A 21,303-nucleotide genomic window follows, 5' to 3' on the forward strand; every position below is an offset into this window, starting at 1 on the left:
TGTAAATCAAGCCCACATTTTTCCCGGAGATCGCACCTGGTGGCAAACAGTAGGCTTAGCTCAACGTAAACATTTTCAAACCAGTTTGATATTTATTTTAACTTTCCTTCTTCTAAAATTTAACATCAAGGTAAAAATGATGGAAAACTTTAGAAAGGCCTAAGAATTAGGCCCACAGGAGGCGAACAGCAGGGTCATAGTGAAAGTTATCAGCTGGTCCACCCCGCTGATCTTTATTTTTAGCCGTCTGTCTAGGCAGACAGTGTCCGGTAACTTGTACTTTCATCATGACAGATCACGGTCAGTTAATTTATTCGAACACTAGTGGCTCCGTTTAGAGCATAAAGCTATAATATTATGTTGATCATGTTGTCATATCGCTTAATGCTAATGTAATACAAGTTGGATTTAGCCATGTCTGCACAGGTTGCTAATACAGGCTAATTTTAATTTGCCAGAACGTCTCATATTCACAAGTGCCGGTTCAGTCAATGCACATAAAAACAAACCAAGTTAAGCTTGTACACCGGACCATACAGGCAAACCAGAAGCCGACCCAATCCTAGCAGACAGATTTGCTAAGTGACAGCAAGGCTTATGGGGAACCAATCCAAAGGCCGATGGTATCATTACCCTATAACCACTACACTGTGCAATCAACGTTAACTTTCTGCTTAAAAGCATAATAAGTTGTCTACTTCCACTTTCATTTCCCTAACAACATAAATTAATAAATAGTCAGATGAATTCTGAGAGGGATGTGAAGCAGACAGCCTTTGTTGTTTCAAAGCCAAAATAATGGCAGCTGCTGCTATTATTACCATCTGAAGCTAGATACTCCCATGGCCAGCCATGAGGCGCCTTTTGTGGCATCACATTACCTTTAAAGCTGTACAACCTCCTCAGCAACCTTGAGCTGCTAAGTAATTGCTCACAGTTGAACTTTTGACCCAGTCCTGCTGAAAATTAAATAGTGAAGAAAATAAACACTAGACAGCTGTCCGTGATGAACAAATGGTAGGCTATTGATTGACATAACAGAAGTGCCTAAAGACACAGAGACAATAGTAATAGGTGAGAGGACAGGTGAGGACAGTCACAACATGTTGTGAGGGGGGGAAATAAGTAATCTTTCCACCCCATTTTCTACCCCAATGGGGAAAAACAAATAAAAGGCATTAATCTAATCTGCGGTCAATTTAAAAGACAGAGTCAAGTCAATATGAGAACCATCTTGATATGGCACCTCAACATCACGGCTTATCCAAAAAAACTTCTCTCTTTTAGTAACAATCCTAGGTGAGAGGCAATAAGTCTCCAAACCAGGCCTGTGTTCTGTAGACACACGTCCTTGCCGCTCAGGACATGTAGAAACTATTCATGGCTATGGGGCTTGACTCCACAAATAAAAGCAAAACACAGTGTTGCTGTGATCAGTGCAGCTTGGACTCTGGAACATGTGAGCTCTAAATGTTTGCCATCCTACACCACATCAAAACAGACGCATAAAGCACTCACACTTTTATCAAACACCAGATGATCATGAAATCAGTTAGGGTGATAACATCAGCTAGCATTGTGCGTTCTGTTAGGGTAGCTTCACTTTCTGTACAAAAAGCAAACAAGTGAATACAATACAGGAGATAGCCCACTACAATTGTATCATGTCCCAAGTGAAGTGAAATTACTGAAATGGTCATTATAATCTTATTATGCTACTGGAGCGCAGCATAGCATCAAACATAAGCATTAGCCCAATCAGTTCTGTCAGGCTCATGTATGACTCCATAAATGATCAGAAATGTGCTGTGACCTCAAAAATATGCAGTTTCGCATTCCTGACTTGACTGCGGCTTGATATTTACTTCTAGTGTAACAGGAAGGCTTTGTGTAGCATTTGTGTTGCAAAGCAATAATCCTTGAAAAAGTGACCAGAGCCATCACTGACTAACTTACTGACTAAGGCAGTAACTTAAGTCATGGTCGTCATAGTCTTTTTAAGGTTAGCTGTGGATGTTTGAGTGGCCACGGGGATTTTCCCAAGTTTTCCCTCATGTTTTTGAGGCATTTCAGACCACACATTCATGGTTTTGCATTTGCTCGCAAATCATCATGGTCTTACCACACAGCTTTTTTTTTTTTTTTTTTTAATGGTACAAACAGAGCATTTTTGTCAGAGCTTGGGATGTATAACTTAATTTGTTGTTACTCACCATCCCCAATGTCATGCAAAATATTATTTGTCGTTCCTCAGATATCGTTCTTTCATTTTACTCCACCGTATCTCTTAGAATGAACAGGCAGAATGCTGCATATTGCACTGTTGTCACAATATTCATGAGTGGATGAGGAATATAATGCAAAAGGAAGTGTGTATTAGACTTCTTCCTCTTCTCCCTTACATGTACAGGGCTATCTTAGACACAAACAAGTGGTGAGGACATATGAACCCAATTTATTATCAGTTTTTATCCAATGGCATTTTGTTCCTCTGCTCTCTAGTTGACTGCCAACATTAATACACATGCATATTGATTAAGTTATCCATTTTGCTGGGCAATATAAGCAAATAAATAGTAAATAGCGATTATTGTGTTATATATGGTACTACATAACAGTTTGAATAATTTATTCATAAACTGGCTAAATATGTTTTGATGCAGCTACAAATGCATTAACGGATATATAGATCTTCATGCATCACTGTATCACCGCTTTTCATGCAATAAAATAAGTGCTGTGCACAGAATGGTTGCTTGGTATGCTTGAGACGTTTCTAAATGCTTATTTTGTGTTTCTTGAGGTCTCTGGATGCTTCAGCCAAACTAGGTTGTATGACGTGTTGTAGGGTTGGGGTCTGGGGACTGGGTAGACGCTCTGACATATTGCTTTCTCATGGTTTAAAGGAGCAAACTCACTTTGGCTGCTCGTGTTTTTAATTATATTTGACCCAGAACATGTTTGGTTATTTATGAAATTATGCAGCGAGGTCTTCTTGGCCTCTGCTGAGCTCAGATGATGATACCAACGGCAGACTGTTATAGTGGAAATGAAAGCAGCTACAAAAGTCCCTCTCTGGTTCCTGCTGTTGCTGTCCCTTGAGCATTAAACAGTGGTGCCTGTCTTAACTCACAGCCCCACAACACACTGTGGTACTTTTCCTGTGTCTCGTGAACATGATCTTCTATGCTCAGTAGATAAAAGGCCCTCTATTTCCTAAAGCATGTGACCACATGGTATTTCGACTGTGAACTTATGACTATCATTTAGAAGTATTCTCCTTGCCGGATTAGCTCCTGTTTACAGGCAATACACTGCAGAGTTGACTAATGTGCTGAGGGGACGGTGAATGATTTTTATAAGGACCACAAGAGTTATTTTACTTGTACAATTTGATTTCACATGGCACACAATGTGAGCATTTGTGTTTCCGAAATTAGCATTTACCTCCACTCAATCTTATCTTATAAATGCCTAAACTGATTGTGTAGGCACAAGGAACATGTTGATATAACTCCACTGTTGGAGCATTAACCCTTTTGTACATGCTGTAAATGAAAATTTAAAAATCAAGCTCAAATGGGCACAGTGAGAAAACATAACATATAACAAATGCTAGATGTAGCCGATATTGGCTATGGGCAAGAACAGGCAAATGTTTAAATATAGAAATTAAAAAGTAAAACAATTTATCAGCATCAGGGAATAGTCATAAAAAAGAACATACACACCTGTCAATCACTGGCTGTTTGTGCTGTCTATTTTTTTTTTTTTATTTCTACCTCAAAAATAAGAAATAAATGCATTTTGCTCCCACAACCATCAGTTTATCACCTCCAGAGCCTCTTAACAGCCATCACCAAGTCACTCACACTGAAATACTACACGCCCCCACAAGCACTTATATTGATCAGCAAAGCATTGATCATAGAGCCACTCCAGCTGTTACACTTCTCATTAAACCAGCCCAAAACACAGAAGCATCGAGAGCTGTTTCACTTTAAACAAGTATTTCTTCCTCACCAGTTTAGAGACAAAAGCATCTACTGTGTTATTAAAATCCAGGCCTCTGACCAGATCACTGACTGCGTAAAGGTAATTACGTACTGTGTGCTGGAGCAGATGTTTACTTCTTGGGATATTGGACATTTTCTACCCATCACTTTTGTGAGTCATGCAAGTTACCGCGCAACATCTTCTTGGCATTGCACTCTCCATCATTCTGTTTTGTTTACTGCCTCAAGTCTGTACGCACGTCTCAATATGACATCACTCAGAAACCCGTGTTTAAGTCAGCCACAAGGCAATACAGACAACAAGCTGTCCCACGCCATTGCAGATCCGCGCGGCATGACATCGCATGACATCACATGACAACTCGGTCCCACGTCCTACTGCCTCCCCACCCCCGTAACAACCAGCATTACTCACTAATACCTAACAGTAATAAATTACTGTTGGGGAAAACACTTCACACATTTATTTACTGCCCACATTGTGCTGAATTTCTTCTGGCAGTAAAAGTATCATTAGCACCCACAAACCTTGCTTTTGTGCCACTGATAATCTGAGGAATGTGACACACGTACAGCAGACAGAAGTGTGTATGCAAAGGGGAAATCACACAAACATAGCAGTACAGTGCTCCAGTGTACTCGTGCTGTTTCATAAGGTTCATCGTATTCACAGATGGTAACTGGTGGTAGCCTCACTACCATAAATGTGTTTAGATAGAGTTGGCAGTGAAATAGGAATACCAGCTCATCTCTATTCCCAAGAATGGATGTTTACAGTATTAAGTAATTTGGATCAAATCTGAATAAACATTAGCAGATAGCCTCATTGGTACTCAAGCCGTATTAGAGAAATGTTCTCTACAATCAAATTACAAGGAAAAACAACAGTGATCTTTGGTCCAGCAACAAGAACTGTAACTTCAAAACAGGTCTGCATATGTCTGCATGAGCCAAAGTCAGAAAAGCTAGGAAAAAAAAAAAACACAATATGCTATTCCTTTATTGCAGGACAACAAAAGAATAAGTGCTGCTATCATACAGATGGGGGAGGTACATAAACTTCTAGGTGTACAGGCCACAGCGTACTATCTCCTTCCAGTTTCATCATTTAACAGAAAAAGCCCCCATGAGTCTCAGAAGGGACAGGAACTCCAAGTGATGGCTCCCTGCCATAGAAATATTGCTGGCTGAGCAAACAACCCAGCCTGCTATTAAATAATAATATACTTTTAGTTTGGTGGTGGTGAAATTTCATATAGGAGCTGTGCTGTCATTCCCCATCTCATGAATACAAAACAATCACCTTCATTATAGTAAAACACCAAGTAGATAACAGCCATGTTTAAGATAGCATGATTAACATTAATCCTTTATGCCTCTTGTTTTCCCCTGTGGGTTCATACCTGCTACGCTGACTAAGGATGAGATGACAAGTGAGGGAAGTTGTGATCCACGACTACAACTTAAGCCTCTGAACGGGAAATCGGCCACAATGACAAAAATACTCGACTTGACATTTAACCAGGATAAAGCCTGGGGCGGTTTTCCAAACTTTAAGAGAATCAGCTAGCTTGATTTAGCACGCAGTTTTCATATAAATCCAGGAGACACACTGAGGTCCCCAAACGCTGTTTAACAAGTGCGTTTACTGAACAGTTTTTAAGTAAACGGTGACATTAGCAGACATCTTGAATCCAACATGTACGAATCTGTAAATTCTGGGTTTTGTTAGCCATGACTGATCGAGAGGTTGGAGTTAATATTAACCGAGCACCTCGCAGTGTTTTTGCTGTGTTAACTGAGTCACTTAGGGAGCCCGGTGTTAGCTAACACAAGAGCAGTAACACCGCACTCACAAGTGAAATGGCTCGGTCCTTTTAGGGCAGGTTTATCGTAGAAGAACCGACGAACTAAACGCCATGTTAGTGAACACAGCTGATGATCTGAGCAACATGCTGAAAAACATCAACTGGTCGCTGTGACAACACTGGAGAGGACAGTCACGTCCATGATTACCAGCAACGTCGTTTGCTGTGGCTAGTTGGCAGGATAATAAAAAAATAATTCACTAATAAATTAATTAACTCTAATAAATTATTTACCTCAAAGTGCTGACAGGGCTGGCTGAGTACGAGGCTAATATTGACATCTTCTACAGCCAGAAGCTCGCTAGCTAAGTTTGGGGCTAAGTTATTATGACTTTGTATTACGTCACATTTAGTATCGTTTCAATTGTTAAATTAGGAAAATGTCACCACCGGCAGCCTTCTCTGCAACACTTACCTTCACATAGAGTCACTATAAGTATAATCCAGGGCTTCTCTGAACATGTTATGGACTTATGAATCCATACCATGCACAGTTCGCCTGCATTGCTGCCATCTTGTCCTAGACGACAGGAAGGGAGAGCTCGCTCTCGGTAACGACACCATCTCCCACATTTTAAACATTAAATAACTCCTGCATATGAGCGTCCAGGCACACCACGACGAGCCCGGGTTGTAGCTACACACTTCAAATTCGTCTCCGTCCTCTTTGGGCGAAGTAGCCCATCTCTGAAAGGGTGTCCGTAGCCCAGTCTAGACGTGCGGTTCCTCGGCCTCGCCACCCTCTAACATGTCCCTTTTCTCCAGCAACTGCAAGCAAATGTTTGTGAACTGACGGCATCGGGCAGACCTGAGCAATCGATCGGCGAGCGCACACGTTCACAAAGCCTGGTGGAGGGAGAGAGGGAGGGAGGGTGGGAGGGTGCTCATGTCACAGTCAGCTTTACTGACCAAAGGCGTGCACACAAAAGGAATCTGCCTTGTTTATTTCGTTGATCTCAGTGTCAGGACGATAAAGCTGGCTCTGCACAAATATAATTCTATATTACAAGTATATGTAGAACAAATGTGAATATTGCAAACAAGAACACAATAATACAATGGTACAAGCAAAGGCACTGGAATAATAGTGGAGTGATTAAAGTAACAGGTTATATTCAGTGGATGTGAAAGTATTCGTACAATGTACGCTATAAACAGTGTGCTTTAATTTATATTTGACAATGTTTGACATGTAAAATTAGATTAAGCAACACAATACATCATTTAGACTGTGGATACTTGGTGTTAGTTAGTGTCGCTGTCATCAGATGGGTTACAATGTGCTTTTGACTTGTAAATAAAACATATCTAAGTTAGAGGTATAGGCTATAAGTCAAACCTGCAAGTTGATTTTAAAAAAAACATTGATAATAAGACGATCACAACCTCCAGTTATTCTCCGTAATGACCTGAAAGTTCTGCATTTGAATATGAGGTTGAGAAGGTTTTATGGGTGATAACAATTAGTGGTTAGGGATCAGCTGATTTGTTACTATATTTTACAGGCATGCATATTTTAAAATAGCTTCTAATGATAAGTGTGGCTAAGTGGTTGCTGAAAGGTGAGCAAAAATCTAATAAACCTCTGATCAGTTTCTGACTTTTGCCCCATATCTGATCTTTGAAAATGCCAGTGGAAGAATATGATAATAACTAATAATCATTCCTCGTGTTACAAAGTGCTAACAGCAGAGTGTTCTTGAGGAAATTAGTGGGGGAGGACAAGCCAACGTCTGCTGCTCAGACAGTCAGGAGGCACCCAGCTGACAAAGTAAGCTGCTCATAAGCCCCCAGTGTCTGAGAGGACCAGCTGTAATTTAATCCACCAAAAGGCATTTGTCTTCTCCAGTCCTCCCCAGCCCCCACTCCAATTACAGACAACAAACCACCAGGCCCAGTCAGCTGGAAAACAGGTGTGAACACCTATTGTCTAACCTGCTGCATCATGAGTAAACACAGCTGGGGTTTTAAAGGGGGAAGCAGAGTAGCCCACAGGTCTACGTTCCTTTAGCTTCTCATGGAAGACAGCAGAGTGCTTCTTGGGGAGCCCGGATGTGTTGGCCTACCCAGTTTTGTCACTGTCAGTTGTGCATAGTTTACTAGACAAACATATATTTCATCACTGTGACATCATTAACAGTATCCTTCAAAAGCACACTAATGTCACACCATCCGACTATATCGTTAAGCCATGATTTTCTCAAATTTAACTGAAAAACCTTAGATTTTCTCTTTTTTCCCTTCTCCACAAATGTTTGCTCCACCAAGACTCAATCACAGTCAGGCTCCTGATGCTGTAAAAACATCTGATGTTTAGTCAGTGTCATTAATCCAGCTCATATGATCCAGCTACTGGAGGATCCTCTGGGTGATAATACACAAGTGTTCTTCTCTGTGGGTGGTGAGGAAGCTGCTCTGCGGTCTTCTGCTCTGGTCTGTTCGGGGTTGTTGGCGCTCACGGTGGCTGTCATTTGTCTCCCCCTTCTGCCAAGCAAGGCGATCAGCAGTGTGCAGGACAAAACGGGCTTTTGTTGTGTTATGGCTGAGAGGTATTTTTGAGATCTTAGTCACCGTAACAAAATAGTGACCAGTCCTGCATACAAATGGCTTGAGGTTCATCAAATCAGACGATAGAGGAATATAAAGGTCTGTATTTGTCTGAAGGCCACTGCGAGAAGCCGCCTATGGGCCACACTTAGAAAACTTGGTTTGCAGTTGCGTATGAGTCATCTGAATGCACGTGCTTGTCATGCTTAACATATACACACTATAGGTAGACGCAATTATTCTACACAGCACGTGTATGTTTACACATTATACATGTATATATTATAATCTAATGAAATGCAAAAGGCACATCCTACTCCCCATAATTAAAAAAAAATCCCCATTTCTAAGAGTCTCAGTCTTATTCCAGTCAAATGCAAAAGTGTAACCCTCAACACATAGAATCTATATCTGTTTCCTTCTGGTTACACTAGTTATTATGAGGATATATTGTATCGCATTGCAGCATGGAATTTGCACAGTGACAGCACACACATGAACATGTTTTAGTCACATTGGGAGATTGCTGTTTTATTTTGAAGGGCTAGAGCCGGAAGTGTTGTTGTCGCTGCTGCTGGCGGAGCGGAACACAGTTTTCACGCCATTTTGAGGTACTGGCCAGCCATTGAGCAGTTAGTTGCTCGATGGCAATGTGATCGACCCTTTTGAAGCTATGCCAATTACTTAGACGTTTTTTTAAAGTTGCCATCACGTTCTTATTGAAGCGTCAATCCGAGTGGTGTAACGTTTCTAACCTAGATTGCTCTTCCAGCCATGTCCGCCGAGGGAGCAGCCGACCAGGTAGCTAACTGTTACATGCAGCTCTGCGGAGGGGCAAGCTAGCCCTCACTGAAACTAGCATACTTTAGCATGGGTGTTATTCTTCGATAATGTGAGCTCTGGTGCAGCATATGCGCTGTATTTATGACCTCTTACGCGGCAGTACTAGCTAGTATTACACAATTATGCAGGCTGTTTTTGACTTTAACGTGTTTGTTGTAAGTTTAGCATGTCGTGCGCCGCTTTGACTTGGCTAGCTGTAGCTAGCATCGACGCTAACGTTACTTGTCCAGCGTTTACGCGTTAAGCTAACTTAACATCACCTCTAAGTTGAATCTATATTAACGTATTATCATTTCTAGTTAGTTAACTTTACTGCCTCCACTTTTCACGACGATGTATTCCCCCGAGGTAGTTAACGTAGTGCTTAAGACGGTCTTTGTAACTTGCTTTTCCTATCTATTAGCCGGAAGGCCGATAGTTTTACCCCATACTGCAGAGGAGGAGCCATGTATTCAGCGCCCCATTAATCAATATTTAACCCATTTCACCATGCTGAGCCTGTAGCTTGCGTTATGTTGGCCCTCTCCCGCCACGGGCCCCTTACAGTCGCCACCACAGTGTCTTTTCTGCAGCATAACCCTTTTGTCCTGTGCCCTGTGTTGTCTTGCAGGCAGCGGCAGAGTACATCCCAGAGAAGGTGAAGAAGGCAGAGAAGAAGTTGGAAGAAAACCCATATGACCTTGACGCTTGGAGCATTCTGATTCGAGAAGCACAGGTTTAGTGACACAGAGTTGCATTCCTGGGGTTAAGCAAACTGGGAGTACTGGCGGGCGGGATAGTGGGTTAAGGGTTGTAGACTGTTATAATACAAAGCACTTTAATCTTTCCTCCCTCCCCCTTCACGATTGTTTCTTCTTATGTTAAATGGTGTGGAATGTAAATGCATTCTCCTCCTTTAGAACCAACCCATAGATAAAGCAAGGAGGACATATGAGCGACTTGTCACGCAGTTCCCAAGTTCTGGCAGATTCTGGAAACTATTCATTGAAGCAGAGGTTAAAATTTCTCTTTTTTTTCCTTTAGTGTGCATGGCTGGGAATTTTTCTAACATGATCAACAATGTGATTTTCACACAAACAAAATGTCTCCTACTTCTCTGACGTTTAAAGTCACAATTTTTGTTTTGTATCAATGGGCCTGGCTACGTTGTTTGCAATCCTCAGCTCAAACCTATACAGTCTTCATCCCAAGTTTATTATCCATGGTTAAGGGTAATGAATAAAGACATTTTTATGGTTGAAAGCATCCACCTGACCAAGAATATCCTACATAATGATGGACTTTTAATTTGTCAGGCTCTAGCTGGACTCATTAATAATTGTGCCTTTAAACACAAACAAAGGGGAAATTAGCTCTAACCATTTCTTTTTCAGAAAATTCTTATGTTCCCAGGATTTAGAAATACAGATTCTCTGCGTCATATTTAAATGGGGTAAAGTGCAATTGTTGCATGTTTGGTCTGCAACAGTATTAAAACTATTTTAATGGTATTGGAGTGCATTAGCCTTTTATTCACTTGTCGTGTCAATTTATTGCCTCCTGTGTCATTTCTTTCGGGTAATTTTATAAACAAATATTTTGATTGTGTGACCCATTCTTTCCTTGAGACATTTCTCCCCATTCCTCCCGAATATATGACCAGTGATCCATTTGTCTTGATGCCGTCAACATGCTTTGCTGTTATACAGTTAGCTACTGATGGGGTGATTCATTTTTCCCTCACACATAATCATGTTTGCTAACCTAGTGAAGTGCATTTTCTGATGCCCTCCACCCCTGCAGATGACTATTGCAATTGGAGTTAAACGCATTGCTTACACAAAGTTCCACAGTATTATAAACCATGACAATTTAGCTTCTAGGTTAAAGTCCAGCATGTAGTTCTGGCAAATGATTACCTCTTTGCTATCAGTTGACTGTTGCTGTATGTTGTGGTTTGTTGTTGTGGGGCTGCTCCCCTAGGCTGAGCTACCCCCACCTATACCCTCAACCTCAGTCTTCATCTACTAGTAAAACCCCAGTGCAACAAAAGGCCAGGTGTGATATTTCATCAATCGGACGTTTGGCAAAAGAACACGTTGGTGCCTTTTCTAGATGGACTATGCTCCTCAGGAATAGTCCTTTTGAAATAATTCACTGTAGCCCATAGATGGCGCTAACTCTACTTGTATCAGTCTCCACATTACTGACAGGCAGCAACAACATAAAAATGCCAGAGCAGATAGTACAGCTGATAGAGACGTTTAATGTGTGGTCCTCAAGAGGGGGGATCAGATAGAAGGAATTGGAGTAAAACATGTTAACGTCACTGAAGCTTCAGATTCAAGTACATTTTTCTGAAAGGTGACTTAGATTCAATACATTGATTAGTTTTAAACAAGCTGCTTATTGCTGCTGATATATATTTTAAAATCAAAATATGCACAATATCCCCCAACAGAGTAATTGGATTTAGATTTTAAATGTTTAAAAGTTTGTACAGACTTAGCTTTTGACTGTGATTGTTGGCAGATGGACAATTACCTAAAGTTAAACTGAAGAGTGCATTTATAGGAAGAACATGTTCTGACCATATTAGATATTTTCACCCAGTTTATTTATAATGTTAATGTGAACAACTAAGTGAGCAACAAAATGAAAGAAAAAGTAATTGGGCTAATGTCCTACTGTTTATGGTTTTAACATTTTATTGTTGGGGATTAGGCTAATGTATTGATGTGAATCTGAGAAGTTGTGACTGAATTTAGACTTTATGGCCAGTGGGTTGTTTTTTTTTTTAAATAGTTTTTAGGTCTCCACCAAATAGAAATACTCAGGTTACGCTTTTGATAGAATAGAAACACAAGGGGGAAGTAAGCACAAAGAAGAGCCCCTTAAGATAAAATGAAGAAATACTTGTAGTTTGTATTAATTGTTCTCCCCACTAAACTCCAAACCACAAGTCAGCTGGAGGTACTACTTTGGCATATTTGCATAGAGGTTTCTGTTTGCCAAAACAAGAGACTGGACATTTGAATTAACACGACGTTTTTCTTTTTTTAGAAGTGAAAGCAGACAGTCCTAAAATTAGTTGTAACCCAAAGCATGTGTTGGCACTATAGTGTAGTCATTTACAACTCAAATCATAGCATAAAGACACCTACCTTATTTGGTAAGTATATGGATGAGCTGTTTTCTGCCCTTAATTAGAACTACATGTAGGTTAAAACTATTAATTCACTAACCCAATTAGGAAACCCTCATGGCCCGAAAAGCCAACTTATTTTGCTCTTTTTTTTGCCATTGAATACAAAGCATTTTCACTAAAGCGTATGCAGTAGTGTACCCCTGTGCTTGTGTGAGAGTCTGCTTCTCTGGAGATTTTACATAGACCTCATTTGTAAAATTTGCACACCATTGTTCACATCTGTGTTATTCCCTCTTTCAGAGAGTCCAGCTCAATCAGAGCACTTCACACACTGCATTCACCTTAATGCCCAGTGAAGAAAATGTGCCCATGAGTGAAGTTTGTCAGCCAGCGTTGTCTGGCACGATGCTGCAGTTTATCTTTGAGTTATACTTTTCAAACCTTTGGTTTGAAAATGTGGTGAAGATGTCACATGCGGAGTGTGAGAAGGGCATATTGAGGCCAGCTTCCCCAGTCAGTCAGTCAGTCAGTCTTTGAGACTATTTCAGGATACTTTTTGTCGTGCTTTTTTCAAATCCTCTAATCATTTTTAAAGGTTACAGCATGAGCAGTGAGGAAATGTATTGTTTATCTTGAGGGAGAAACCAGCATGGACTAATAAATAACCCTGTGTAGCCAAAATCAGCTTAGAGTCTACTCTAATTCCTGCTGCATAAATTATCTAAAAGCGGTAACCAAACTCTGTGGAGTTTCAGTGTATTCACCGCTGGATTGTAGAACCAGAGCACAGTTACACACTTGGTAACTGTAGAAAGTAGAAAGATATTGACATCAGTCAGTGCTGTGCTTTTACTGGGCGGTAGACCTTACACAACTGGATGACTGTATTCAGTGTGATCAGACTTCATCACAATTTGGTTACAGTATTGTTTCCGCTATGTTTTTAAGAAATCGAGTTGAGGTCAAGGGAACAAATAGCGACGTCGTGATTCATTATGGCAATCATGGCTCCTACCTGCCCCTCTTTGTAAGTCCATGTGTGCTTCAGGAATTATATCGGTGTGTTGTACATCTTTTGGCAGTGCTCTGGCAAGTCAAGTTTGTTGTTTATGCGGCTGTTATGTAACCAGGCACAAAAGACTCAACCGTAAAGCAGTCGGTCGCTTCGTAGTAAACATTCCCCTCCAGCAGCAGCATCTAGAAAGATCTGTAACCATCCACACGCCATATTACACCATCAGTGTAGTCCTGCTCATATGCATTATCTAACTGATCTTTTTCATCAGTTGCAAAGGCTAACATATATTTTACAACTTGAGAGGTTTAGAAAATCTTTTAGTCATGCCCAATGTTGGTTATTCCAAGAAAGCCTGACATACATATGCCTAACATATCCATATCGGTGGCATTATATTAGATTTTGCATGTGAATTAACTGATTTCTTGGTTAAAAATAAACATTTTCATCAGTAGATGCTCTCCCTAAACACCACACCTCTTGTCTCTCTCTTACTAGATATTCACTGTTGCTTTTTATGTTTTTTAATGAAGGGGAAGCTTAATGTGTCAGATGTGCTTTTTCAGTGCCTAGAATGTAGGTCAGTCTTTTTGTTTTTTTGGGATGTTACCCTAAAGGTAGTCTGAACTGTATTTGGCGCTTACTGCACTGTTTTACAACGATCGAGCTTTAGGAAATTAATTTCTTAGAAAATATGCTGTTGTAGGGATCCAGTGTAGAAGTTGTACCAAATTTGAAAGTTGTTTCTTTGTGTGTGTTGTACAGCAGATTAATTTTTGCACTTTTTAATTGCATAAATTAACTAAAGGATTAAAAAAAAAAAAAAAAAAGGCGAGTTGTTAAACGTTGCTTTGTACGTACCAATGTAGATGCAGATAAATGTATGTTTTTGGGCCATTTATCATTAGTGGACAGTTGAGTGGACAGGACACCAGGGGGGAGAGAGGGGATTGTAACAGGAACATTGCAGTCACAGTATATGGAATACATCTCATTTAACAAGCCACAGGACGCCCCCACATAAATGTATGTTTAGATTTAGTCACAGCATGTCACTCAATCAAGTTCATAGGGTGGAATTGAGTCGTTAGTGTTGCATAAATACCAACACAATTATGCCATCATGTTTTTAATCATTTATTCAACAGTTTCACTCTAATTTTGTATTCATCAAAACCCCAGCAAAACAGTGGTCTAACAGCAGGTCACTGTTCTTTCTCGGTCTCGTGGAGACATTTTATATCACACCAAGACTAGTTTAATTCAGTTTTTCCGACCTTGTAGAGCACATTAATGTGAACACAGTGGAAAAGGATAGGTCTACCCATGTGGGCCTGGGGTCTTAATACTACAGAGGCAACAACCCCCCCCCCGTCTGTATCGGAGGTGCTGTGTGACTGCTGCTTCAACTCAGCGGCAGTAGGCCAGATACAATTCCCTGCTGCAACAGTGTTTACCCAGAGAACACCTAAGGCTATGACAGGAAGAGATGCTCAACATGCCAAATACTGTATCTGTCAAAGTTGGAGCACTTTTTCAGCATTTTCCTTAAGATTAGTGTTTTTTCTGTAACACATGGTCCCTGGTGTTTTTTTTTCTGGGTCATGTGGCACAATCTAAAAAGAAAATAAACCCCTTTATTTGAAAGTGAATTGTCATTCTTGTGTGAATTTCACTTTGTTGATCTGTAGAGTCCCGTGTGTGTGTGTGTGTGTGTGTGTGTGTGTGAGAGGTCACATTTGCATGAATGCATGTTTCCTGTAAGCCGTTAAATTAGAGTAGACCTTTGAATTAACGTTGCATTTACACTCTTATTTGCAGATCAAGGCTAAAAACTATGACAAAGTAGAAAAGGTAAGTGTCCATCACACTCATGACAGCTGACTAGTGTGTCATTTTGATACCTGGGTGGGTTTGATTGTTTTCTAGTTTGTCTAGCTCTTTTATACTGTCACGATTTTTGTGATTTGCAGTAGAAGGTGCACACACATGATTACAGTGTCCATTAAAATCATCGTTGTATTACAAAGCATCTAAAACACAAATGTGAGAGATGTGTCATTTTGCTCCCAACAATAGCAAAGTGCGTTTATGGGAGAAAATGTCTTCTTAGAAAATAAATGGAAGTCCTTAGAAGTGGAAGCATGTGACCATTATTTTGGTACTACTGTTGCCTCTGCATTGGTGTGGGATATAGATGTGTTGTTTCTCACTGGGTTTCCCCTCCTAATAAATGATGTGAGCGTATCCTGTTCAGTTTTTCAGTCATGTCAACACCTCAAGACATTTGTATCCCTCAAACGAGCTTCAAAACTGCGGTGTGCTCATTTGAGTTTGGAGGAGCAGACTGAAAAGTAGGCCACATCTGAGGTCTGTCTAATGAAGCAGAATAAGTGAAGTGCACTGCATAACTGTGCTGTGTAAAACCTGGAACCCTCCCCAAATCTGGCATATGGCTGAAGTAAAACCGCTTTTCTGGGTTTTCCTCTGAGCGTCGGTAATCCTCCTACATGGGATATGCCACCAATAATCTTCATGCTAGTTTGAACATGGCTTTGTAAAACCAGATCAATGGAACACTGCAGATGGGGCTGGTTGTCTTGTTGAATGTGTACAGCACATATAAAATATGTATTTGTGTCTCCATTCTGGTTATTTTATTTTTCTGTATTTTTGCACGTGTAGCTGTTTCAGAGATGCCTAATGAAAGTTTTGCACATCGACCTGTGGAAATGCTACCTCTCATACGTGCGAGAGACCAAAGGGAAGCTGCCCAGCTACAAGTAAGAGAATGTGCTGCACAGTGGGGTTAACTTTGCTGACATACTGTCGTACCGGGAAATACACATTTTTTGACATTTTCTTATCCCTAGAGAGAAGATGGCCCAGGCGTATGACTTTGCCCTGGATAAAATTGGCATGGAAATCATGTCCTATCAGGTACACAGATCATTTATTTGTGCCGGTGTGCATGGGTTTCTGTCAACTACTGTCACCTAATAGCTATTCTTTCCTCAATCAGATTTGGGTGGACTACATCAACTTCCTCAAAGGAGTGTAAGTGTTCTTCCGTAATGCTCTGAGACTTCATAAACTGCGTTAGCCAAGTCATAAATGTTGACGTTGTTGTTCTGCGTTTCGTTAGTGAGGCTGTGGGCTCATACGCAGAGAACCAACGGATCACTGCAGTACGGAGGGTGTACCAGAGAGGCTGTGTGAACCCCATGATCAACATTGAGCAGCTCTGGAGAGATTATAGTAAATATGAGGAGGTGAGTGACCCACCAAGGCCTCTGGCCTTTATCTGCCTGTCTACATATGTTTGCACATGCAGCTGTTTAAAGACTGACTTGTCTATTTCTTTACCAGGGAATCAATGTACACTTGGCCAAAAAGATGATTGAGGATCGAAGTAGGGACTACATGAACGCCAGGAGAGTGGCAAAGGTGAGACGTTGAACCACGCAGAGTGCGAAAAGACAGACACAGACCTGTTTTGAATTCTTGTGCTGTACATTGAGAAGCCAGGCGGTAAACTATTGCCGATTGTTGTATGTACTGTGCGATTCCAGGAGTATGAGACTGTGATGAAGGGTTTGGACAGGAATGCACCCTCAGTTCCTCCCCAGAACTCCCCTCAGGAAGCTCAGCAAGTGGAAATGTGGAAGAAATACATCCAGTGGGAGAAAAGCAATCCATTACGCACAGAAGACCAGACACTCATCACAAAGAGAGGTAACTATATTCAGGAAGTATTGTCTGTATTAGAACTAGTAAATCTATGCCTCTCAGTGGAGATACGTGATGTATGACAGGTTTTCTCCTGTAGCATTGCGGGAAGGGTGCAGATAGTTTATGAACTGTAGTTAATTGCATTGTGTTGCGTGTTGCAGTGATGTTTGCCTATGAGCAGTGCCTGCTGGTGCTGGGCCACCATCCTGACGTATGGTATGAGGCAGCACAGTACCTGGAGCAGTCCAGCAAACTGCTGGCGGAGAAAGGGGTAAGAGATAAAACCTTCCGGACTCTCAGAGAAGTCAAACTTCAGCTCAAAGCTCTCCTGTAATTCTTTAAATGGTTCCGTCTCTCAGGATATGAACAACTCCAAGCTGTTCAGCGACGAGGCAGCTAACATCTATGAACGTGCCATCGGGACTCTCCTGAAGAAGAACATGCTGCTATACTTTTCGTTTGCTGACTATGAAGAGGTGAGTGTCCAGCTGCTTACTGAACAGACACAGCAGCAGCAGCAGCAGCAGGAGACACAGGGGGACTCATCAGTGTACATGTTCTGCTTTCCTCGCAGAGTCGCATGAAGTACGAGAAGGTCCACAGCATCTACAACAAGCTGCTGGCCATTGAGGACATCGACCCGACGCTGGTCTACATTCAGTACATGAAGTTTGCCAGGAGGGCAGAGGGCATCAAATCGGGTCGCACCATCTTCAAAAAGGCCAGAGAGGATCTACGCACACGTCACCATGTGTATGTGACGGCGGCACTGATGGAGTACTACTGCAGCAAGGTAAGCACACGCCATCACACGTTTAGCATGTGGTCGGTAAAGTCACGTTTTTTTACTAAATTCTGTGCATCTTTCTCCATAGGATAAATCAGTGGCCTTCAAGATTTTTGAGCTTGGTTTGAAGAAATATGGCGACATTCCAGAGTACATACTGGCATACATCGATTACCTCTCACATCTCAATGGTAGGTTTTAGGAAATATGTTCTGTACTGCTAATCCATTAATGTAAGAGAAGTTGTCTCGATGTTGTTGCTGGTGGTGAGGAGGCTGTCAGCTGCTCCATGATTGTCAATATACTAGAAGATGAATGAGTAACTGTTCCGTCTCATTTTCCTCTCCAGAGGACAACAACACCAGAGTTCTGTTTGAGCGTGTCCTCACCTCAGGAAGCTTGTCACCAGAAAAGTCTGGGTAATGTCAAGTACTGATTAAGTTCTGTGCGCGTGTGTAAATTATTTAATCGCCGCTATCTCCGATCATGTTTGCTGATTTGTGCTTCTTCTTTTTTTTTTTCATTCTTCAGTGAGATCTGGGCTCGGTTCCTGGCTTTTGAGAGCAACATAGGAGACCTGGCCAGTATTCTGAAAGTGGAACGCAGGCGATTCACGGCCTTCAAGGACGAGTATGAGGGCAAAGAAACAGCCTTGCTTGTAGACAGATACAAGTTCATGGACCTGTACCCCTGCTCTACAAGTGAACTCAAAGCCCTTGGATACAAGGTGTGTATGCGGCCATTTATAAATGACGTGTCCTGGTGCCAAATCACATACACACACACACACACACACACACACACACACACAGGCTGTTTCTTTTAACAAATATATTTAAACTGTGTTTGTAGGATGTTTCTCGTGCCAAACTGGCAGCACTGCTCCCTGAGACCGTGGTGACGCCGTCTGCACCAACACTAAAGGATGAAGCTGACCGCAAACCCGAGTACCCCAAACCTGACACCAATCAGATGATCCCCTTCCAGCCACGTCACCTTGCCCGTACGTAGTCCTCAGCACTAAGCAGTCCTTACATCTTCACTCAGCTCAGTCTAAGAATTATCCATATATAATATACATATATGATAATATAATATATATAATAACAAAAGATATGCAGATGTGTTGTTGCCATCTCTCTGCACCACTGTCTCTTGTACATGTACCTGATGGATAAAAGGATCCATCTTTGACGTAGCCTCTTCCTCTCCACAGCTCCAGGTCTACACCCTGTCCCTGGTGGAGTTTTCCCAGTCCCACCAGCTGCTGTTGTCCTAATGAAGCTGCTCCCTCCGCCTACGTGCTTCACTGTGAGTAGCAACAGCTTAATAGCATTAAGCTCATATTTACTGGTAATGAAGTAAAGACTTTTTCCCCTACCACAATGCAAAGAGTGTCTGGTTGTGTCTCGCTGCAGGGTCCCTTTGTTCAAGTGGATGAGCTCATGGAAAGTTTCAGGAGATGCACACTTCCTGAGAGTAAGTCGCAGTTGTCAGATCTTTAAATGAATCCAGACAATGTCTATTTTTAGAAAATGTCAGTCAGACAGTTGGTCAGTCACCCTATGATCAAATGGTGTGTTATAGTGTGTCAAAATGTTCTTCATCCCCATGTCTTCCACGTTTACTGATGTATTTTCTGTCTCTCCAGCTGTTGATGCTGCTGTAGAACTGATCACTGGTAGACAGCCCGATGCAGGAGGGGAGGGCAATGGATCCATGGAGAACCATGCCACTGCCAAGTCACTCAAGAGGCCTAATGCAGACTCCGATGAGGAGGATGACAAAGGAGCTGTGGCTCCGCCCATACATGACATCTACCGTTCACGCCAACAGAAGAGGATTCGATAAACTAACTATAACACACACTGAACCCTACGAGAATGTAATCTTAACAGGTGGTGCCGTGCGGTAAACGTACACGTCCACATGTTCGAGTGCGTCTGACAGATTATACATCCGTTGATCTCTGTACAGAAGACATACACATGCACACACACACTCACACAGACAAGCATACAGTATGCACACCTGAGTGTTCTTGTGGCTTTCCTTTTCGTTAACAGTTTTTATTTTTAAAGACTGACCATTATACTGTACAAAATTTTTAATTCAACCATTGATTTTGGCACACAGCTCTGTTTTGGCCTTGTGATGTTCCAGTGATGGCTTTTTTTTTTTTTTTTTTTTTTAGATAACTGGAGGAAAAACAATTCCTTTCAATAAAAGTGGAAACAAATTCAACCAGATTTGCCTTTTTATTTGACTTCACTGATTAATTTTTTCCCCAAGACTTCTCATTGAGCGCAGCCGTCCTGGGCCTCACCACTAAGGGGCAGCATACAGCTGCAACGGATCTCAAATGTTCAAATAACCAGAGGCCTTCTGTGGAGAGCAGCAGCAGTTCATTGGCCTAGATTGACCCAAACTACATGAGTGCCACATGGCTTTATTTGGGGTTTTTTTCCCAACTTAAAACTTCTCATTTGTGGCTATTTGTATTTTAACTCTAGTTTAACATTGAAAATCCAAATTAAAAATGTTCATTTAAGCCTTTGGGCTTAAATTATTTTGACCTGCAGTCATTGTATCAAGACAGTGCATTAGTTGTGACAACAGTGAGCATTTTTCAATGTAGACCAGCTGCTTATTTTCACATTGGATCTGATTACATCATTATTTGTCTGTCCAGCACAGCCTTTGTTCTGAGCACGTGGCAGCTAGTATCAGCCTGGAGCCTATTCACAGGTAGCACTGTGGCATAAAGCAGTTTCTGCAGAATACGTCCCTACTGCCACATAATGAACGCTGGTTTCTGCTTTTAGCAAACTCTGCCAATTGCTCTTAGAAACTAAAATAACTTCTGAATGATAAACGCTGGAGAATAATTTGTTTCCCTCTAAGTGTTCAAGTAGAGCTTCAATCAAGCAAAGAAAATGGGTTTTGTGTCTTGCTCATTTTCCTGTTAGTTGTCAATTTCAAGTCGCTGATTACAGCAAGAGAACAGTCAAGGCATATTAAGAGTTCTTTGATTTTCTTTAGAGCAGAAGGCGAATCTAATGTCAGCCACCGAAACCAAAAACCAGTTTCTGAAGGGAAAGTACAGCTCCTTTTCTTATTTGAATTGATAAGCGACTGTTTGCATTTTAAAGTGGACTACCGAGATATTGCGATGAGAGCATGTTTTTTGGCTGGAAATGTTAATGTAAGCAATGACCGAATACGACAAACAGTTCTGAGCTTTCCTAAAGAGAAAGAACTCTGTGTCACAGTACTTCCAGACTACTTTAATTATTTTACAGACAGACAGTATGAGTGAATAACAGTTTCACATGTTTTGTTTGACTGGGAACGTCAGTAACATA

General features: G+C 41.3%; 2 protein-coding genes across 2 annotated transcripts in view; one reads left to right on the forward strand and one right to left on the reverse strand.

Annotated features, from left to right (window-relative positions):
* The window catches only part of hipk3b (homeodomain interacting protein kinase 3b), a 39,611-nt gene extending 32,978 nt beyond the window's left edge, over positions 1-6,633 (reverse strand). The window contains exon 1 of the mRNA XM_070832519.1: positions 6,300-6,633. Within this exon, the coding sequence (XP_070688620.1) occupies positions 6,300-6,372 (73 nt within the window). The 5' untranslated portion in view covers positions 6,373-6,633. The remainder of the gene's footprint in view (positions 1-6,299) is intronic.
* A 2,420-nt stretch (positions 6,634-9,053) lies between these two features.
* Positions 9,054-20,182, forward strand: cstf3 (cleavage stimulation factor, 3' pre-RNA, subunit 3). Its single transcript, XM_070831297.1, has 20 exons — positions 9,054-9,232; positions 9,885-9,989; positions 10,174-10,269; positions 15,241-15,273; positions 16,105-16,202; positions 16,293-16,359; positions 16,442-16,476; positions 16,565-16,691; positions 16,789-16,866; positions 16,992-17,154; positions 17,313-17,422; positions 17,511-17,627; positions 17,726-17,944; positions 18,027-18,129; positions 18,288-18,357; positions 18,470-18,665; positions 18,791-18,941; positions 19,155-19,249; positions 19,357-19,417; positions 19,590-20,182. Exons 1-20 carry the CDS (start codon positions 9,206-9,208, stop codon positions 19,787-19,789), a joined length of 2,151 nt encoding a protein of 716 aa, XP_070687398.1. The 5' UTR covers positions 9,054-9,205; the 3' UTR covers positions 19,790-20,182.
* The last annotated feature ends 1,121 nt before the right edge of the window (positions 20,183-21,303 follow it).

Source organism: Pempheris klunzingeri, chromosome 1, assembly GCF_042242105.1.
Source record: "Pempheris klunzingeri isolate RE-2024b chromosome 1, fPemKlu1.hap1, whole genome shotgun sequence".
Classification (NCBI taxonomy): Eukaryota; Metazoa; Chordata; class Actinopteri; order Acropomatiformes; family Pempheridae; genus Pempheris; species Pempheris klunzingeri.

What these genes read in the sequence shown, in the direction of transcription:
- cstf3 (XM_070831297.1), top strand. Translation starts at nt 9,206, where the DNA reads ATGTCCGCCGAGGGAGCAGCCGACCAG. An exon ending in TTCTGATTCGAGAAGCACAG is followed by an intron (nt 9,990 to 10,173) that starts GTTTAGTGACAC and finishes CTCCTCCTTTAG; the next exon opens with AACCAACCCATAGATAAAGC. An exon ending in GAGATGCACACTTCCTGAGA is followed by an intron (nt 19,418 to 19,589) that starts GTAAGTCGCAGT and finishes CTGTCTCTCCAG; the next exon opens with CTGTTGATGCTGCTGTAGAA.